Raw genomic sequence first — 22,517 nt, 5'->3', positions numbered from 1 at the left:
TTGAAATTCTTTCTGAATCGTCCTTCGGGACTTCGGCCATTCTGATGAGTATTGTGTGAAAGCAAGTAATACTGTTCGCTTACTACGTGAGCAGTAACAGAGAATGCGATTCTCTCCCTTTTTTCCCATCGTGGACCAGCGCGTGATCCAATTAGACATGTGTGCAGTTAATGATTGCGCAATAACACATTTAAAACCTCAGACCACTTAAAATTCTGTAAGTTATAAAATAAATTGGTTCTGTATGTATAAAACAATTGAATCTTGTGTTCAGCTATGATTCATTTCACAGTTTACGACCGAGCGAGGTGGCGCAGTGGTTAGCACACTGGACTCGCATTCGGGAGGACGACGGTTCAGTCCCGTCTCCAGCCATCCTGATTTAGGTTTTCCGTGATTTCCCTAAATCGTTTCAGGCAAATGCCGGGATGGTTCCTTTGAAAGGGCACGGCCGATTTCCTTCCCCATCCTTCCCTAACCCGAGCTTGCGCTCCGTCTCTAATGACCTCGTTGTCGACGGGACGTTAAACAACACTAACCTAACCACAGTTTACGTAAGTATCAATGTTTCCGTAATACTGAGTGAAGCGAGATATGAAGTTACAAACATTAAATTTTCACACAAGATGTATCTTACCATTAAACCATCATCCTTTATGATATTTTTCTTTAAAATTTGGTACAGAGTTATCACAAAAGTACATTATTTACTATTTAGGGATAAGCTATCAATTAGAAATTTCAGCACCACGTTCCAGTCACAGATTCAGGAAGCTATATAGATTTTCGAGATAATAAGTGTAATTTCTTTAGCGCGTTCTAGAGATTGTGCTCTGTAATAGCAACAAATTTATATTAAAAGAGATTCCTAATTGGGAAGGGCACCTGCGATTTCTTGTCGCTCAGGTGCGGTTACTGAACGAGCAGTTGGAGGCACTAACGATGAAAACTCGGGTGTTTCCAACTGTGTCAGTACCGAGTGACGCAAGCAACATCTTTACAGGCAGTGGACACAGCCGGCAGTAGGAAGTTAATTAGTTAGTTAGAAGTTAAATGTTACATAGCTCATCTGAACAAATCCTTTGCCGAAATGATGTGGAACGAGTCAAAGGACCGCGTCAGACCACCTTCTGCCCGGTATAGTACAGTAACTCATCGTGGCATGGACTCAACAAATCGTTGGAAGTTCTCTGCCGAAATACTGAGCCATGCTGAATGTATAGCTGTCCATAATTACGTAAGTGTTGCCATTGCAGAATTTTTGTGCACTAACTGACCTCTTGATTGTGTCACGCAGATGTTCGATGGGATTCTTGTCGGGCGATCTGGGTCAATAAATCATTCGATCTAATTGCACAGAATATTCTGACATGGCGGATTGTCATCCATAAAAATTCCATCCTTGTTTGGGAACATGAAGCCCATGAATGGATGCAAATGGTCTCCAAGTAGCTGAACATAACCATTTACAGTCGAAGATTGGTTCTGTTGGACCATAAGGCCAACATCATTCCATGTAGACGCAATCCACACCATTGTGGACCCACCACCAGGTTGTACACTTCCTTGTTGAGAACTTGGATCCATGGCTTCGTGGTGTCTGCGCTACACTCGAACCCTACCATCGGCTCTTTTCCAGTCGTCTAGGGTCCAACCGAAATGGTCACGACCCCAGAAGAGGCGCTGCATCCGATGTCGTGCTGTTAGCAACGGCGCTCGCCTCTGTCTTGTAATGCCATAGCCCATTAACGCCAAATTTCGCCGCAGTGTCCTAACAGATATGTTCGTCGCACGTTCCACATTGATTTCTGCGGTTATTTTACGCAGTGTTGCTTGTGTGTTAGCGCCAACAACTTTGTGCCAATGCCGCTGCCGTTGTGGCCGAGCGGTTCTAGGCGCTTCAGTCTGGAATCGCGCGACCGCTACGGTCGCAGGTTCGCATCCTGCCTCTGGCATGGATGTGTGTGCTGTCGTTAGGTTAGTTAAGTTTAAGTAGTTCTAAGTTCCAGGGGACTGATGACCTCAGATGTTAAGTCCCATAGTGCTCAGAGCCAATGCCGCTGCTCTTGACGATTAAGTGACAGCTGTCGGCCAAGGGCTTGCCCATGGTGAGAGATACGAGGTGTGGCTAGAAAAAAACCGGACTAGTACTGGTGAAACAATAAAACGAATGCAATAAGGCTGAAAGTCGCGTGGCCTGTCACGTGACACTCGCTCCGCCTACTGCTCGAGTTTCATCTGCCTCCTGCACTCAGTCTGCCCGTGGCGTCTGTTTTAAGTAGTTGGCGTTTTGTCTGTGCGTCGGAAAATGTTGAGTGTACAGAAATAACAGCGTGTTAACATCAAATTTTGTTTCAAACTAGGAAAATCTGCAAGTGAAACGTTTGCAATGTTACAACAAGTGTACGGCAATGATTGTTTATCGCGAACACAAGTGTTTGAGTGGTTTAAACGATTTAAAGATGGCCGCGAAGACACCAGTGATGACACTCGCACTGGCAGACCATTGTCAGCAAAAACTGATGCAAACATTGAAAAAATCGGTAAACTTGTTCGACAAGATCGCCGTTTAACAATCAGAGCAGTGTCTGAGTTAACAGGAAAGTGTCGAACAAGTTTACCGATTTTTTCAATGTTTGCATCAGTTTTTGCTGACAATGGTCTGCCAGTGCGAGTGTCATCACTGGTGTCTTCGCGGCCATCTTTAAATCGTTTAAACCACTCAAACACTTGTGTTCGCGATAAACAATCATCGCCGTACACTTGTTGTAACATTACAAACGTTTCACTTGCAGATTTTCCTAGTTTGAAACAAAATTTGATGTTAACACGCTGTTCTTTCTGTACACTCAACATTTTCCGACGCACAGACAAAACGTCAACTACTTAAAACAGACGCCACGGGCAGACTGAGTGCAGGAGGCAGATGAAACTCGAGCAGTAGGCGGAGCGAGAGTCACGTGACAGGCCACGCGACTTTCAGCCTTATTGCATTCGTTTTATTGTTTCACCAGTACTAGTCCGGTTTTTTTCCATCCACACCTCGTAATGCTTGAAATTTGCTATTCTCGGCACACTCTTCACACTGTGGGTCTCGGAACATTGCTTTCTGTAACGATTTCCGAAATGGAATGCCCCATGCGTCTAGCTTCAACTACCATTCCACATTGAAAGTATGTTAATTCGCGTCGTGTGGCCCTAATAATCCTGCCTCTGGCATGGATGTGTGTGATATCTTTTCACATGAATAACCTGAGTAGAAACGACAGTTCCGCAATGCACTGCCCAGTTATACCTCGTCTACATGATACTACCGCCACCCGTGTGTGTGTATATCGTTATAACGTGACTTATCTCACCTTAGCGTATACCGTCATTAAGTAATACTTTCTTTCCGCTGGTGAAAACTGAGATGTTAGTAACTAGAATATGGTTTACAGATGATTCTTTCAGACTATTTGAGCTAGCGGAGTAGTTTGCATGTAACTGATGAGTGGTTAGATTAAAGATTTTTTTCAACATATTGTCATTCTGTTAAGCCGAAACAAAAAGAAAGAATTATGAATTCAAAATTTTACTACCACACGACAGCATCTCATATTACAGTCTCCTTTCTGATCAGACACGCCTTCGTCTCTAAAGTACTGAGACGTAAGCTGAACAGAGAAAAATAACTGTTCGCTGTCGGTTGGTTAATTAATTCTGTAGCCGCAGTGCAAATATATCATCTGTGACGTCTGGGAAATTAGATTCTGCAACAAGCCGACGACAACTGAAAGCCGTTCGTCTCATTGCAACGTGTAACAGATTGAGTCCTTCAGGAGATGGGATTGAAGCTGATGTTATTGGCAACTTCTGAGAAGTAATTTAAGTTATTCAGAGAAAGTAGAAAATCCGGTCTAGCAGCTGATGTCGATATAAGCTATCTCTAACTTTTTGCGGACCATTCGCCACCCAAGCAATTACGTTTGGGGGAAAAAAAAAAAGTCCGCAGCTCGTGGTCGTGCGGTAGCGTTCTCGCTTCCCGCGCCCGGGATCCCGGGTTCGATTCCCGGCGGGGTCAGGGATTTTCTCTGCCTCGTGATGACTGGGTGTTGTGTGATGCCCTCAGGTTAGTTATGTTTAAGTAGTTCTAAGTTCTAGGGGACTGATGACCATAGATGTTAAGTCCCATAGTGCTCAGAGCCATTTGAACAATTTTTTGGAAAAAAAAGAAGCAAGGGCTTATTTTCATGCGGTTGTCTTCTTACACTGCAGCTCTTTTGATTACTTACAAGTGCAAAACGGAAAAGTTTCCCTGTTACAAACAGATCAATCATATTATATCTATTTCTCAGATAAGCGAACTTGAAAATAATGCGCGTACTTCTATGAGTCCGAGCGGAAAAGTTTTCAGCGGCTAAATATCGAGGAGGTGGGCAAACAGGATTTCGATTTTATGTACAAAATATAAAAACCTCATGTCGTAATTATAAGGCCCACGCATACTACGAATCTGAGTAAAAAGCGATTCTCAAACCAGAAACCGAAAGAGCGGTAAAAAAAATTAAAAAAAATCCACCGAAAGTTGCTGTGATCGGAAATGGAAGTACCTTGTGTTATAATTAAAGTGAACCTATTCACGGATGTCCAGAGCGGGCTGCAGTTATAATATGGCAGCGAAACTCGGTATAAGGTAATGAGGAGATGATTTACGATGGAAAAACATAGTTCGAAGTGAGGCCACCCGGTGCAAGTCTGGCGCAGTACAGGTGTTTGCATGACGGTCTGACATCCATGCTGTCATCTGACAAGCCATATCGTAGGTGGCCAGAATGACTATCGGGAAGAGAGACCGTGCACTGTTAGTGGAGCTGTTTTACGTGAATCGCAGCAATTATAGTGTTAAATTGAGGAGAGACTCGACGTCATTCAATGGTTCAAAGAAGATAATAATGAAATTAGAAATCACAGGTGAGCTTGGCGTAGCACCTGGGAGAGGAAAGCATCCTATACTGGTGGAAGTTACTGACGAGTTCGCTGTTGCTGTAACTGACCATGCAGCACTTACCGCTGGTAATTCTAGTGCTAGTGCAGTGTCAGGAGAACTGTCCATCCCATGGTCAACAAAACTGGAAGTTTTGCTGTCTATTTCACACTGGTACCCGGACAAGGTCCAGACAATGCAGCAGCTGAAACTTAACGATCCGCACCAACATTCTGAAGTTGCTCTTCGGTTTCTGGCACGGATAAAAGTTGTCGACATGTGACCGGGCAATATTCTGTGGAGTGACGAGGCACATTTTACACCATAGGGTGCAGTGAATACACTGAACTGCCGAATATGGAGTACTGCTAAACTGCGTGTGATGGACGAAGAATCACTGCACTCTCCGTATGCGACTGTGTTGTGGTTTAACAAGCACCATCTTTCTCGATTCGTTTACCCAGAGGACCTGCGACGTGTACCGTGACGTTAGCACGTGATTTCTGATTTGGAAGAGTTCAATTGTGTGGAAAGCACTGTCTTCACGCAAGGTGGGGCAACACATCACGTCGCTCGCCCATTCAAATATCTGATTAACGCAGCCTTCTACGAACGTGTTATCTCCAGAGCTTTTCCCGATGTATCGCCTGAGAGATCACATAATCTGAATCCATGTGACTTTTGACTCTGGGAATATCTAAAAGAAAGTGTTTACCAGGGAGACGTTCGGTCTGTAACCGATCTGAAGGCCAGAATACAGGAAAACGTTGCTCAGATTCCACCTGAACTGCTGCAAGCGACTAATGGGTCATGTCGTATAAAGGATACTGAATCTCGTCGACGTCTCCGGTGCTCATAAGGAACAAACTGTGTTAGCAGTGGTTAATAATAGAATCAAAATTATGCCTTTCTCACTTGTTGGACATTTTCTGCCCGTGTCCTGTTTCTAATACATTACATATGGAAACATTTATTTACGTCTTTCTTGCATTCACAGCGCCACATTTGCATCTGGTGGACAAATTTAGAGCACATTTTTTCCAGCGTAAATCGATTCCACATTAACGCCTTAGAATATCTGCCACGTTTCACTGCCATAAGATAATTACAGCTCACCTGGACATCTGAGAGCAGCTGTATTTTAGTTATAACCAACCGGATGAAAGATTAAGCTTTGCCCCGTCGACTATGAGATCATTAGAGACAAAGACAGTGCAGTGCAAGGACATTCTCATAGGTGCCTTCTTGGTATTTACCTTACCGAATTTAGAAAGAGCACCGCGGGCTTAGGACTGGGTGATAATGTGTCAACAGCCTTACTACTGCATCATTTCTATCTCACGTTCAACCTTCTGGTAAACCACGATTCTTTTCCATTTGAAAATATGAGAAAAAAAGAAGAACTCCAGATAAGACTTCCAATATTTCGATAACGAAGAGAACAAAAATAAATGGGAAACGTTTCTTTCGGTCGTACGGTGCAGCTTACGTAGTGTCACTCGAAATTACGGTCACTATCGCTGCCGGAATCCACACACTCTTGGCGATTGCGGGGCGTGAGACAAATTACGCGACGTATTGCTCCACAGTTTTAATTGGAAACGCTTATTGCAGGACCCAGATTAATTCTCTGCGACGTGCTATACATGTGAAATCTGTACAAGGTTCGACATCCTACTAGCAGCTATGACTCGCGAGTCGTGGTTCAACTCCTCCCTATTCCAGTCGTAAGAAACCGTGCAGTTATACAACTTTTTTTTTCTTTTGAGGCATCAGTCTTTCTACTGGTTTGGTGCAACCCGCAACGAATTTCTGTCCTGTGCCAACCTGATCATCTCAGTGTAGCACTTGCAACCTACTTCCTCAATTATCTGCTGGATGTCTTCCAATCTCTGTCTTCCTCTACAGCTCCTTCAAGTCAATGGATGTCAGTCCCCGAAGTCTTAACACATGTACTATCCTCCTGTCCCTTCTTCTTGTCAGTATTCTCCACATACTCCTTTCCTCTCCTATTCTGCGCAGAATCTCCTCATTCCTTACATTATCAGTCCCCCTAATTTCCAACATTCGTCTATAGCAACACATCTCAAATGCTTCGATTCTCTTCTGTTCCGGTTTTCCCACAGTCCATGCTTCACTACCATACAATGATGTGCTCCAAACGTATAGTTTCAGAAATATCTTCCTCAAATTAAGGCCTATGTTTGATATTAGTAGACTTCTCTTGGCCAGGAATGGGCTTTTCACCAGTGCTAGTCTGATTTGATGTCCTCGTTACTCCGTCCGTCATGGATTATTTTGCTGCCTAAGTAGCAGATTTCCTTAACCTCACCCACTTCGTGACCATCAATCTTGATGTTTCTCACTGTTCTCGTTTCTGCTACCTCTCATTGCTTTTCTCTTTCTTCGATTTACTCTCAGCCCATACTTATTAGACGGATCATTCCATTCAGCAGATCATGTAACTGTTCGTCACCTTAACACAGGGAAAGAATGTCATCAGCGAATCGCATCACTGATGCCCTTTCACCCTGAATTTTATTTCCACTCCTTAACATTTCTTTTATTTCCATCACTGCTTCTTCGATGTACAGATTGAACATAAGGGCGAAAGACTAAATCCTTATCTTACACCCATTTAAATCCGAGCATTTCGTTGTTGGTCGTCCACTCTTATTATTCCCCGTTGATTCTTATACATATCGTATATTACCCGTCTCTTCCTATATTTTTCTCAGAATTCGAACATCTCGCACCATTTTACAGTGTCGAACGCTTTATCCAGGTCCACAGACCCTATGAAAGTGTCTTGATTTTTCTTTCGTCTTGCTCCCATCATTAACTGAAACGTCAGAATTGCCTCTCTCCTGCGTTTACATTTTCTAAAGCCAAACTGATCGTTATCCAGCTCAGCTTAAATTTTCTTTTCCATTCTTCTGTATATCATTCTTGTAAGCAACTTGGATGCATGAGTTGTTAACCTGATTGAGCGATAATTCTCGCGCTTGTCAGCTTCTGCAGTCTTTGGAATTGTGTGGATGATACACCCCTGGAAATGGAAAAAAGAACACATTGACACCGGTGTGTCAGACCCACCATACTTGCTCCGGACACTGCGAGAGGGCTGTACAAGCAATGATCACACGCACGGCACAGCGGACACACCAGGAACCGCGGTGTTGGCCGTCGAATGGCGCTAGCTGCGCAGCATTTGTGCACCGCCGCCGTCAGTGTCAGCCAGTTTGCCGTGGCATACGGAGCTCCATCGCAGTCTTTAACACTGGTAGCATGCCGCGACAGCGTGGACGTGAACCGTATGTGCAGTTGACGGACTTTGAGCGAGGGCGTATAGTGGGCATACGGGAGGCCGGGTGGACGTACCGCCGAATTGCTCAACACGTGGGGCGTGAGGTCTCCACAGTACATCGATGTTGTCGCCAGTGGTCGGCGGAAGTTGCACGTGCCCGTCGACCTGGGACCGGACCGCAGCGACGCACGGATGCACGCCAAGACCATAGGATCCTACGCAGTGCCGTAGGGGACCGCACCGCCACTTCCCAGCAAATTAGGGACACTGTTGCTCCTGGGGTATCGGCGAGGACCATTCGCAACCGTCTCCATGAAGCTGGGCTACGGTCCCGCACACCGTTAGGCCGTCTTCCGCTCACGCCCCAACATCGTGCAGCCCGCCTCCAGTGGTGTCGCGACAGGCGTGAATGGAGGGACGAATGGAGACGTGTCGTCTTCAGCGATGAGAGTCGCTTCTGCCTTGGTGCCAATGATGGTCGTATGCGTGTTTGGCGCCGTGCAGGTGAGCGCCACAATCAGGACTGCATACGACCGAGGCACACAGGGCCAACACCCGGCATCATAGTGTGGGGAGCGATCTCCTACACTGGCCGTACACCACTGGTGATCGTCGAGGGGACACTGAATAGTGCACGGTACATCCAAACCGTCATCGAACCCATTGTTCTACCATTCCTAGACCGGCAAGGGAACTTGCTGTTCCAACAGGACAATGCACGTCCGCATGTATCCCGTGCCACCCAACGTGCTCTAGAAGGTGTAAGTCAACTACCCTGGCCAGCAAGATCTCCGGATCTGTCCCCCATTGAGCATGTTTGGGACTGGATGAAGCGTCGTCTCACGCGGTCTGCACGTCCAGCACGAACGCTGGTCCAACTGAGGCGCCAGGTGGAAATGGCATGGCAAGCCGTTCCACAGGACTACATCCAGCATCTCTACGATCGTCTCCGTGGGAGAATAGCAGCCTGCATTGCTGCGAAAGGTGGATATACACTGTACTAGTGCCGACATTGTGCATGCTCTGTTGCCTGTGTCTATGTGCCTGTGGTTCTGTCAGTGTGATCATGTGATGTATCTGACCCCAGGAATGTGTCAATAAAGTTTCCCCTTCCTGGGACAATGAATTCACGGTGTTCTTATTTCAATTTCCAGGAGTGTATTTTTTCCGAAAACTCATACATTCTACACACCGACGTGAATAGTCGTTATGTTGCCATTTCTCCCAGTGATTTTAGAAATCCTGATGGAGTGTTATCTATCCCTTCTGCCTCATTCGAACTTAAGTCCTCCAAAGCTCTTATAATTCTGATTCTGAAACTGAATCCCCTATTTCTTCTAAATCGCCTCCTGTTTCCTCTCCTATCACATCTTGCAAATCTTCCCCCTCATAGAGGCTATCAATGTATTGTTTCCACGTATCTCCTCTTTTCTCAGCATTTAGCAGTGTAATTCCCGTTGCACTCTTAATGTCACAACCCTTGCTTTTAATTTCATCGAAGGTTGTTTTGACATTCCTTTATGCTGAGTCAAACCTTCCGACTATCATTTCTTTCCGATTTCTTCACATTTTTCATGCAGGCATTTTGTCTTGGCTTCCCTGCACTTCCTAGCCAACTATACTGCCCAAAAGAATTAAAGAATCACTTTTTCGAAACTCCGTTATTGTCAGCCATTTCAGCGGTTAAATTTGGAATTTGCCTCAGGGGTGCGTATAGACTTGTTTTGTAACAGAGCAGAAGCGTGACGTCCTGCGACGCCATCCCCGGACTCAAGGACAGGCGCTACAAAAAGAGCCACAGCTCAGAAGTTTTTTTGACGTGTAAGGTGGATTAATATTGTCACATTGGCACCAAATTTCGCAACAATTCACACCAGTGCCACCGACGACCTATTACACGTTGGGAAGGTTGTCAAAGCTCCCATTACCCAAATTTCACCCCTTCTTTTGAGCCTCTCCGTTGGAGGTTGGATCCGTATCGCAGAGCTTTGAAATCCAACGTTTTTCTTGGGAGTGCTAGAAGAAAACATTCCAAACACACTGCCGCTCGGAATCGTCACGGAAACCTCTCACGGAATTATTTAGCATCCAAGGCTAGCGGCCAAACACCCAGTAGCCGCATGCAAGTAATATCGTCTGCCTTTGTCAATTCGCTGTAATGGTGCTTGTGTAGGGTGCTGCTATGTGACGAGGACTTTTACGACTTTCCCTGCGAAAAAACAGAAACCGTCATCGGAATTAATCACCTCTGAGATGCATCTAGTCGTCTCATCAACTCAAGGCTGAAGCAAGCCTTCTTCGCCCAGACACCTACCCAGTTCGTAGACAATAGCCACAGGAAGAGCACACAGGTGAGAATAGAAAGACGATCTGTTTCAAATGGATCAGTGACATTGAACCATACTTCTCTTCAGACAGTATAAGGGAAAGACGTTCTAGATAAAGAAAAAAAATGTACAAAAAAAATAGTCAGATGCTTCCAGGCATTTTGGCAAGAACGGCGTTTACGTCGTGCTGGAGACGTCAGCGACTGATAAGATTCATGTTAAAATGGTGCTATTAACCGACAAAACTGCACTGCATCTAAAACTTGAATTATAGGGGGAATCCCTACCCAACTTCACATCGTAAGAGGAGGCAGTAATTGACTCACAAGTACAGTGAGAAAACTAAACTGATTATCTTAAGATCTAAAGATCCTTTTTTGACACTGCCAATCATTCCTCTTATGATCTAAAGTTCAGTATTAAATTTTATGTATTTATGCCGAACAACAAACCACTTTGTAAACGAGTTTCAGCCATATTAGAAGAATCTGAACTGAGGAACAGGTAAGAGTATGAAGAGAAAGGGTGATGAAGTGCTAAGGAGAAATGAGAAAAAGCGCCAGCAGAAATAATAAACTGTGTTTGGTGGTAGAATACTTTGCAGTCGATGATCACTGGCACCTGAAATCAATAATTGAGTTTAATACACACACTATAATAAATCGAATATGTAAATGGCTATAATTCAGTTTTGGAGATAGATCGCCGCCGCAGTGACCGAGCGGTTCTAGGCGCTACAGTCTGGAGCCGCGCGACCGCTACGGTCGCAGGTTCGAAACCTGCCTCGGGCATGTATGTGTGTGTTGTCCTTAGGTTAGTTAGGTTTAAGTAGTTCTAAGTTCTAGGGGACTGATGATCTCAGCAGTTAAGTCCCATAGTGATCAGAGCCATTTGAACCATTTGAGATAGATCTGTAAAACAATTAAATACAGCGCCAGACAAAGGAAGTGAGGCAACCAGAAGGGGAAGTGGAAACGAAATGAAACCTCATCGGTTCACAAGGTCCTCATCATCATGTTGGACAGTTTCTAGCCTCTGGCTAGGTCTGTGTGGAACACAGGCCTCTCCATCGTCCTCTGTTTTGCCACCATCTCTCTACCTTGGTCCAGTCTTCTCCTTTCTTCTTGATGCATTCATCTACTCCTTTCAGTTATCTGTCTCTCGGTCTTCCTCTTGGTCTCTTTCCTTCTAGATTCACCTCATGTATCTTCCTGGGTATCCTCTCCTCCTCCATTCTCTTAAAGTGTCCATACCATCACAGCCATGATTTCTCTATGTCCTTCTGTAATGGTTTCACCTTCATTAATTCTCTGATGCTCTCATTTCTTAACCTGTGTATCTTTGGCACTCCAATACTGTTTCTCAAGAATTTCATCTCACTAGCTTGTACTTTGCTTTTCTCTCTTCCTTTCATAACCCAGGTTTCTGATGCATTTGTCAGGATTGGGACACAGTATGACCGGTATATAACCTTTTCACTGATTTGGGGTACATCCTTGATTTCATATCAGGCTTCTGACTGTGTTCTGAAATGCTTCTGATTTTCTCCCCCTCTGGTTTATTTCTCTGTCGTTTTTTCCATCTTCCTGTATCAGGCGTCCTAGGTACTTGAAACTCTCCACTCTCCTCAATTGTTCCCAACCAGTTATTCCCGTTGTTCCTCTCTCCTTCTTTCTTGCTGTGATAATAATCTCACTCTTACTTGTACTAAATTTCATCCCATATTCTTCTACTGTTAGTTCCTATACTTCCAACTGCTTTTGTATTTTCCCCTCCTTATTCCCCCAGATCATCTGCAAACACCATAGCTTTCATCTTCCATTCATCAATTACTTGTGCTCTTGTACTCATTATCTCATCCATCACTAGAATGAAGATTAATGGGGAAAGTGCACCTCCCTGCCTCAAGCCAATCTTCTGTTCAATCCAAGCTGATCTCTCTTCTCCCACTTTCACACAACTCACACTTCCATGGTACATTTCCCTTATCCTCCAAATAATCTGTTTTCCTACTCCTCTGTTCTCCAGGGCTTTCCACACTTTGATTCTACATACACTATCATATGCTTTTTCAATATCCAGAAAGGTCATTAGTAGATCTATTCCATATTCATAGTTCCTTAACATGATAAGATATGTAATGCAATTGCACTGAATACAATTTAAAGTCAAATTTACAAGATCAATCAGCCTATGTACCAGATTGACCTTGCACCCTGTATGGCGAAGATGTATGCACTGATCCCATTGGGAATGCTGCCATAAAGCTGTTGTCCTCTCCTGAGGTAAGCTGCCCCCACCTCCCCCCAACAACTACTGTAAATGGCCCTTGATATCCTGGATATTGGTACTAGCACGGAATTGTTGTTCAGGTTGGTTCCACCGATCCTATCGGGACAGATCTCGGGATTGTACCAGGTACAGGACTCAACACCACACGGACAGTTCGTGCCATGAGTGGATGAGCATTGTTCTGTTGAAAATGGGCACTGTGATACTGTCTGGATGAGCATTGTTGTGTTGAAAAATGACACTATGATACTGTCTGGATGAGCATTGTTGTGTTGAATAATGGCACTATGATACTGTCGCTTGAGAGGTAGCACATGAAGACACAGGTTGACTGTGACATCACAGTTTCCTCAATCACTACCAGCCATAACTTGAAGTCCTACTCGATGGCTCCTCACTCTTGTGTAGCAGGCACAGGTGTGAAGGGGTTACGATGTGCTTGGTGCAGAAGATGATGATCCTCCCTTGTGGTGGTCAGACGTGGCCGACTGTCGATGAGTATGCCTGCACAAAGTACCCATGTCATACCTGAATGCCACACAAATTTGTATATCGACCATCCAACCAAATGGAGAGCCAGAATAAGGCCTCTTTCAAAGTCTGTCAGATGCTGGTAACGCTGTCTCAGACGTGTACACGTCATCTCCGTGTCCTTCAAGCAATCACTTAACAACTGATCCTGTTGACGCCCCTTATATACTCTACAAGGTCTGGTAACAACAGTAAAGACGAACAACGTTAATGCATTCTCGTGGCCTTTTTGCCCATCAAAGACACTTGCAGATCTAATCATTTACATACGTTCTGATGGTGTTTATATGTAGAAAGTTATATTGTCACGCGACCATGTCGTTTGAGAACCTCACTGTCTTTGTCTGGTAGTGCACAAACAAGTTAAGCAGAGTGAGGTGAGGTGTTGCGTGAATGAAGTTCTGGGGTACAAAGTGGAATTAAGATGGACAGCGAGTATAATGATAACGACAGTGACTGTTATGAAAAGAATGAAAATAACGTTATTGATGACTAAAGTGAGGCAAGGATGGTGAGCATAAGGAGAATTAAGAGACCGACGACATTGAGTACGAGATGAGGAAGACATGAATGGTGAAGAAGGTAAGAAGCGTGAAGATGAAGATGGTGAGGATGATGATGGTGTACGTGTGTGAGATGATGATATTAGACTGAAGTGCCAAAGAAATTTGCGTAGGGATGCGTATTCAAATACAGCGATATGTAAACAAGCAGAATACGGCACTGCGGTCGGCAATGCCTATATAAAACAACAAGTGTCTGGCGCAGTTGTTAAATCGATTACTGCTGTTGCAATGGCAGGTTATCAAGATTTAAGTGAGTTTGAACGTGGTGTTATAGTCGGCGCACGTGCGATGGGACACAGCATCTCCGAGATAGCGATGAAGTGGGGATTTTCCCGTATGACCATTTCACGGGTGTACCGTGAATATCAGGAATCTGGCAAAACCTCATATCTCCGACATAGTTGCGGCCGGAAAAAGAACCTGCAAGAACGGGACCAGCGACGACTGAAGAGAATCGTTCAATGTGACAGAAGTGCTACCCTTCCGCAAATAGCTGCAGAATTCAGTGCTGAGCCGTCAACAAGGGTCAGCGCGCGAACTGTTTAACGGAACATCATCGATATGGGCTTTCGGAGCCGAAGGACCACTCGTGTGCCCTTGATGACTGTACGACACAAAGTGTTACGCCTCACCTGGGTCTGTGTACACCGACATTGAATTGTTGATGACTGTAAACATGTTGCCTGGTCCGGCGAGTCTCGTTTCAAACTGTATCGACCGGTTGGCGTGTACGGGTATGGAGACAACATTTTGAATCCATGGACCCTGCATGCCAACAGTGGACTGTTCAAGCTGGAGGAGGCTCTGTAATGGTGTGGGGCGTGTGCACTTGGAGTGATATGGGATCCAGGATACGTCTAGATACAACTGTGACAGGTGACACGTACTTAAGCACCCTGTCTGATGACCAGAATCCATTAATGTCCATTGTGAATTCCGACAGACTTGGCCAATTACAGCAGGATAACGCGACACCCTACAAGTCCAGAATTGCTACAGAGGAATACTCTTTGAGTTTAAACACTCCCGCTGACCACCAAACACCCCAAACATTATTGACCATCCTTTCTTCCAGGAGTGATAGTTCAGCAAGGTTCGCAGAAGAGCTTCTGTGAAGTTTGGAAGGTGGGAGACGAGGTACTGGCAGACTTTAAGTTGTGAGGACGGATCGTGAGTTGTGTTTGGGTAGCTCAGTTGGTAGAGCACTTGCTCGCGAAAGGCAAAGGTCCCGAGTTCGAGTCCCGTTCCGGCACACAGTTTTAATCTACCAGGAAGTTTCATATCACCGCACACTCCGCTGCGTAGTGAAAATCTCATTCTGCTTATTGACCATATTTAGGATATCTTGCAATGTACTCTTCAGAAGAGATTTCCTCACCCTCGTGTAAGGAAAGACCTGCAGTATTCATGGTGTCAGTTCCCTCCAGCACTACGTCAGACATTAATCGAGTCCATGCCACGCCGTGTTGAGGCACTTCTGTGTGCTCGCGGGAGCCCTACACGGTATTACGCAGATGTACCAGTTTCTTTGGCTCTTAAGTGTAGGGGCATTGTGTTAGGATTTTAAGAATGGTAAGCTGTAGGATGGAATGTGCGTGGCTCGAGTAAGCACCACACTTTTAATGTCCAGGTTAATTTAACGTTAACATCTTATCACATGTGCTTGCTGACAGGTTCCTGTGGCGGCGGACGTCGACTCCGCTGGGGATGAGCGAGGCGACGGTGGTGTGGTCGGTGCCCGAGGACGCGGAGCCGGGTGTGTACCGGCTGCGACACTCGGGCCACTCCAAGTACATCCTGGGCGGCGTCTTCCCCTACTCGGGCAGCACGCAGCCCATCACGGTGAGCCCCCACCTGCCGCGGTCGCAGGCGCAGCCGCCCGACGTTCGGCTGGCCTGCGTGGCCGCCGGCTCTTGCCAGCACGTCCACTCCTCGCTTTGAGCACAGGTTGCAACTTCCGCCGCAGCAAGGTAACAGAGGAGCGACATGCCCTCTACGTCGTGTCGTGCCGTCTCGTCCAGTCTGCTCCGTGTCGTCCGCTTACGACCTCAGCTTGCGTCTGTCATCGATGTCTCTGTTTCCTGATCTCTCGTGTATAATGGTATTCCAGAATGAATCTGTCAGGAAGTTACAGTGCCTTATTTATTTTGATAAGCTGGTGACTACCACATAGAGATGAATGCAGCAAGCTCGCGATCATCACGGTAATGAGGACCTAGGCAGTGAAAAAAATGAAATGAGCGTATGGCATCACTGGCCTGGAGGCCCCTATCCAGGGAAGTTCGGCCCCGCCAAGTGAAAGTCTTATTTCCTTCGACGCCACTCGCGCGCCGGTAATGACGATGAAACTATGATGAAGACAGCACGACACTCAGTCCCCGAGCGGAGAAAATCTCCAAAGCGGCCGGGAATCGAACGCGGGCCCGCTTGCATGGGAGGCAAGCACGTTACCAACCAGCTAAGCAGGCGGACACCCAAGCAGTATGTGACAGTTATGACACTTGGTGGGAGATGGAATGCATAGACATTTCTGAGGCGCCAAAGACACTCCAGCTAGTATTTTGCATTCACATCCGTTGGCCTCACTAATTCACGCCAAGAACAGCCGCATTCAAACCCCCGACTCTTGACAAGAACTGTGATTCGCTGTGACCTAAGTTCTGCAATATTCTGGATGTAGGAAATGTCAGTAAAACAGTCTCTTTTACCAGACATCTCAAATACCTGCAAGTGGTGAGGCAGTGATGGAGAAATAGCCCTTCCCGGCGCTCTCTTCCATGCCACGACTTCCCATGCTCTTGTTTTACGTGTTCGGAAAATAGACTTCACTGACACCTTAGTTGTGTTCCGTCGTTCGCCAGGTATAGTCTCTCATTTTGTTAATTTTTTATTTTTTACTAGTTGAGTACCCAGCGTTGCTCGGATATGTATTCCAATTCTGTTAGTCCAGTTCCTCCTTCCCCTCTGTCTCCGCGTTCCCATTCTGTTTGTCCATCTCCTTCTTCTCACTCTCTCGGTCCATCCCACCCTCTTTCCCTTCTCGCCCCATTTCCTCTTCCTCTTCACTATGTACACCTCCTCCTTCGCCTGTCTGGTTCCAACTCCTTAGGATACAGTCTGCGATATTTGTTGCGAACAGTGGTAGTAGTAAAGACATAACAAGTGAAAACATAAAGATGGCGCATTTTTTCGGGCATCTCAGTGTTTTTTGACTTCGTATCCCTTGAACTATGTTTCGCACAAGGATGTATTTTTATAGAAACATTCAATGGCATATGTGAGTAATGTCTGCGAAATATGTTGGGAATAGACTTAACAGAAAAAAGTAAATTTAAGCGTCATTCATGATGCGACAGTATTTCATGCACCACATTGTACAAGACGTCATTGCTCCTGAGCTATGATGCGTAGCTGCTTCTTACCCCCACAGCGATTGTTGCCTGACAATAAGGCATATGTGCATCAAGTGTGGTTGAAATAGGTCCAATGGTTTAGAAGTGGATGTGGACCATACACATATACGGTCATTTTTATGATGTGTTTGGATGTATAGCTCCAGTAGCGAATGGTAGAATTATAGCGAAATGTGTATGCAGGCATCACATGACCATTGTGTGCAAGAATTCCATACCTTGGCGATCTTTGAAATCAGTACATCATATGAGTATCGTGGCTTAAAATAAAGAAAAAAAAAGCGGATTTCAGTAGTGGCAAACACTGTACCAGTAATACTTAACTATTTATACAGCAGATGCGGATACGATCGCCTCACAAATGAATAATATGTCCAATATTATTGCGGAAGTATCTTTATTCGAATGGTTGAAACGATGTAATACAGACATCAATTGAGCCTCGTCAAGTCTCTTACAGTTAAAGTGATCACGTAATTGCATTGATGAAAATGTCTTTAGAAGCGACATTGTACTACCGTATTCTATTCCGGAGCATATCATCATGGACACCTGACCCGCTGCTGCATTTCTGTGGCGCGTGTTCTTCTGGGCACTTAGTTAGACTACTGGCCATTAAAATTGCTACACCACGAAGATGACGTGCTGCAGACGCGAAATTTAACCGACAGGAAGAAGATGCTGTGATATGCAAATGATTAGCTTTTCAGAGCATTTACACAAGGTTGGCGCCAAGTGGAAACACCTACAACGTGCTGACATGAGGAAAGTTTCCAACCGATTTCTCATGCACAAACAGCAATTGAGCGGCGTCGCATGGTGAAACGTTGTTGTGATACCTCGTGTAAGGAGGAGAAATGCCTACGGACACGTTTCCGACTTTGATAAAGGTCGGATTGTACCCTATCGCGATTGCGGTTTATCGTATCGCGACATTGCTGCTCGCATTGGTCGAGATCCAATGACTGTTAGCAGAATATGGAATCGGTGGGTTTAGGAGGGTAATACGGAACGCCGTGCTGGATCCCAACGGCCTCATATCACTGGCAGTCGAGATGACAGGCATCTTATCCGCATGGCTGTAACAGATCGTGCAGCCACGTCTTGATCCGTGAGTCAACAGTTGGGGACGTTTGCAAGACAACAACCATCTGCACGAACAGTTCGACGACGTTTGCAGCAGCATGGACTGTCAGCTCGGAGACCATGGCTGCGGTTACCCTTGACGCTGCATCACAGACAGGAGCGCCTGCGATGGTGTATTCAACGACGAACCTGGGTGCACGAATGGCAAAACGTCATTTTTTCGGATGAATCCAGGTTCTGTTTACAGAATCATGATGTTCGCATCCGTGTTTGGCGATATCGCGGTGAACGCACTTTGGAAGCGTGTATTCGTCATCGCCATACTGGCGTATCACCCGGCGTTATGGTATGGGGTGCCATTGGTTACACGTCTCGGTCACCTCTTGTTCGCATTGACGGCACTTTGAACAGTGGACGTTACACTCCAGATGTGTTTCGACCCGTGACTCTACCCTTCATTCGATCCCTCCGAAACCCTACATCTCAGCAGCAAAATGGACGACCACATTTTGTAGGTCCTGTGCGGGTCTTTCTGGATACATAAAATGTTCGACTGCTGCCCTGGACAGCACATTCTCCAGATCTCTCACCAATTGAAAACGTCTGTTCAATGGTGGCCGAGCAACTGGCTCATCACAATACGCCAGTCACTACTGTTGATGAACTGTGGTATCGTGTTGAAGCTGCATGAGCAGCTGTACCTTTACACGCCATCCAAGCTATGTTTGACTCGATGTCCAGGCGTATCAAGGCCGTTATTACGGCCAGAGGTGGTTGTTCTGGGTACTGATTTCTCAGGATCTATGCACCCAAATTGCATGAAAATGTAATCACATGTCAGTTCTAGTATAATATATTTGTCCAATGAATACCCGTTTATCATCTGCATTTCCTCTTGGTGTAGCAATTTTAATGTCCAGTAGTGTATTTCTCACATTAGTTCATTAACCTTGCGACACCTAAGTTTATCAGAAGGCTCCAGATCCGTGAAATCTTTTGAGCCAGTCAAAATTTCTCTCCAATCTCCAATGATCCTCATACCAACCAGCCACTGTTTTAGCCCGCTGTATGGTTTCATCTTGGAGGGCAGGGGTGATAATGTTACGGTATTGATCCTCAGCAATACCAGCAGCAGGTTCTGGTGTAGCAGCGCCTCCATGTAACCGTTTCAACGCACCTGTTACCCAGGCCTGATTTCTAAGCACTATCAAAGTGTGACCGGGTAAGGCGACTTCAATCCTACGCGATCCACTGTTGGTGGCTTTTAACCCACTGTCGGTTGTCCAGAGGTAGTATTAGCATCACAAGCTACTGTACAAAGTATGAAAGAGGGTACCGCTTATTCACACTAGCTACCCCGGTCTTAGTACATCTGCCTTCCAGTCCTACAATCTGTCCTCTGCTATTATTATGTCACCTGTGGGAAATATGCAATGGATATCAGAAGCGTCGCACAATGAACCTCTAATGCCGATACACTATGTTCTTGAGTAGGAGTTCTCGAGAACAATCACATCATTCTTCCAAAGAGTTCAGTTACAGCTCATTCAGTACGTCTGTTACTTTTTCGTATGGGCGACAGCAAACTCTTAAATTCGAATAATGGGACCTAGAATTTCTGCAACAGTCTCCTTCAGGACGCCTCGACAGAGCCCCACGAATCACCGCACCAGACGTCTAGAATTTAGGAATCGTGAAATGACATAGTTTCGACGTACTGATTACTTCCACTACTGTAGAACGAATAACTTTCTTCTATAACGAAACATCTTCTGCCATCATAGGTCATGAAATCATACTTTCCTGTATCCCTCATATTAGCCAATGTGAAAATTTTGTAAAGTTAAAGAAGGAAAATGGTAAAGGAGAATAGCACTAAAGGTTGAAAACAATCGGCAACAAGTTTACCTGTGGCGGAGATATGTCAGCTGTATACTACCTTAAATGTTTGTAAACCATTGTTACGGTTCTCCGTTATTCCATTGTTCTGCGTTCCAGTATTATTGTGCAGTGAAATGTGAGGTGGTTGTTTCTCGTTGCTTAACTATAGATAAAATACTTATAGATCTTGACACATGAACAATAAATTACGGACAATAAGAGCTGGGACAGTAATATTGCTCTGACATAATAACGGGGGTATATTGTCGGCTGGCCTTTCCTGTATCTCTTTCTGAGTTGATGGTTCACATTTTTGTTACAATTTATGGGAATTTTACTATCTGTAATTTCAAATGTCGTCATTTCACCCGTTCATTGGACAGTTTGTCATGAGAAACAGAAATGTGTACTGCCACGGCGCTGCAGCATATTGTACGAACACCAACGTAGACGAGTCACAACATATTGGTTCGAACTACGTACTACGTAGCGAGTCTGATGATGATTTTCGTCCTATGTTGCAGGTGGGTCCAGACGCACCATCCTCCCGTTTCTCACGCCGCCATCGGAAAAGACTCATCAAGTGACGCCTGTTTGACGTGCATACAGCCAGTGCATCGCACCACATCATCATTAACAACTGGCCTCGTTGCCTGTATCCATGATTTTGGTCTTCCAGGTGCTGCTTTCTGGAAGGTCCCAGCCAGTGAGTTGAAAGGGGTTGCGAAAGGACCGTACGGATCGTTCACATGACATAAATATTAGCTTCTCCATGACATTTTATTGCAGCAGTGTTACCCAGCAGGCTGATTTTATTGTTCCTAACATGCCTTCCTGCTTATAATATGTAGCTTCGTCCAGAGTCACTTAAATTTTGAAACTGTAGTACAGTTAATTGTAAATGGAAACAGATCAAGCAGCAATAATTACTAAAAGAGTTTTTTTTTTTGTGAACTGTCAATCTTTCTATTTGTATAGGAACTCCTGCCAGTTGCAATACCAGCATTAATTTGAATACTCATCAAAACTTATATGAACTATTTATTGCTATTTCTTACTCGATTGCAAACAGGTGTATAGTAACTTGCGAAATGAAGTGTCTGTAAATAAAAAAACAGAAATCAAACTGTGCTATAATGACGTTGTGGTGGTCAATTTCGAGGACGTCGCAGATTGTGTGGTTCCAAGTATGTATTTTATCACAGATTGTAAAAGAGAAAAAATATGTCGAGAAGTACTCACGGAAGGCACTGTGTGCAATGTATCGTGTTTATTCGTGTCAGTACAAATGTTGTTCCTATGTGAAAGAGTTAAACTGTTTTATCCGCACTGATTTATATATAAGCATTAGACAAAACTATGTACATTGTTTGAATGAATAAAAAATGTGTTCATTGCAATTTTGTTTTTCACTGTTACCGTATACCCCAGTATTAAATACGTACTTGAATGCATTCAGAGTAGCCTGATGGACAAAACTTATAATGGTTGATTTATTTAGACGTTCCAACACCATACTAGATATACAATTGTCTAGTGGTCAAATCAGTGATTTCTTGAGTCAGTGTAGCTTTTGAGACTATCTCTGAAGGAATCAATCCTTTAACAAATGAACGTGTATCAGTGTGGCAATTCACACTGAATTTTTAGCTCCCCTCCGTCTGTGCTAATCGCTCATCCACAATCCCTTCTCCAACAGACTTCTCAACAGTAATATCCCGATGTTAAGATTTGAAATTTAATTACGAGAAAGAAGAACAATTGCAAACTAACAATGTGTCAGAAATGTGAGAAGAGATTATTGTAATGGAATTGCCAGTATCTTGCGTACCGTGCAAAAATTCAGCGGTCACATTCCCGCCACTATTTCTGTACCCAGTCCAGCACTAACAGTCTGAGTGCGAGATCCGAGAACCAATGGTAAATCACAGTTTACTGTTGGAATCAGTGTCCTTATACAGAACGGTGTGCCATTGGAAGGAATTTAAAACTGAAAAAATAAATTTTAACTCAAGTAGTCTTCAGTATATGAATTTTCGAAAGAGAGGTGGACATACTAACCACTTGTCCACTTGCGTCGTCAATAAAAACAATAATAACCATTTAAACACTAAAGCAGCTTTTGACATATAATGACTAGTTATAGGT

At 44.7% G+C, this 22,517-nt stretch overlaps 1 protein-coding gene across 6 annotated transcripts in view; it reads left to right on the top strand.

The window, feature by feature from the left end:
* The window catches only part of LOC126237364 (neutral ceramidase-like), a 563,642-nt gene extending 541,881 nt beyond the window's left edge, over positions 1-21,761 (top strand). For 5 of the 6 annotated variants that reach the window (XM_049947432.1, XM_049947435.1, XM_049947436.1 and 2 more), the window contains 2 exons: positions 15,663-15,959; positions 20,894-21,761. In XM_049947432.1, coding sequence (XP_049803389.1) covers positions 15,663-15,930 — 268 coding nt within the window. In that variant the 3' untranslated portion in view covers positions 15,931-15,959; positions 20,894-21,761. The remainder of the gene's footprint in view (positions 1-15,662; positions 15,960-20,893) is intronic. The other variant, XM_049947437.1, reaches the window with a different exon arrangement.
* Positions 21,762-22,517: the final 756 nt, after the last annotated feature.

Source organism: Schistocerca nitens, chromosome 2, assembly GCF_023898315.1.
Source record: "Schistocerca nitens isolate TAMUIC-IGC-003100 chromosome 2, iqSchNite1.1, whole genome shotgun sequence".
Taxonomy (NCBI): domain Eukaryota; kingdom Metazoa; phylum Arthropoda; class Insecta; order Orthoptera; family Acrididae; genus Schistocerca; species Schistocerca nitens.
Note: the sequence above shows the minus strand (reverse complement) of the source record. Positions and strands in the feature narration are given on the sequence as shown.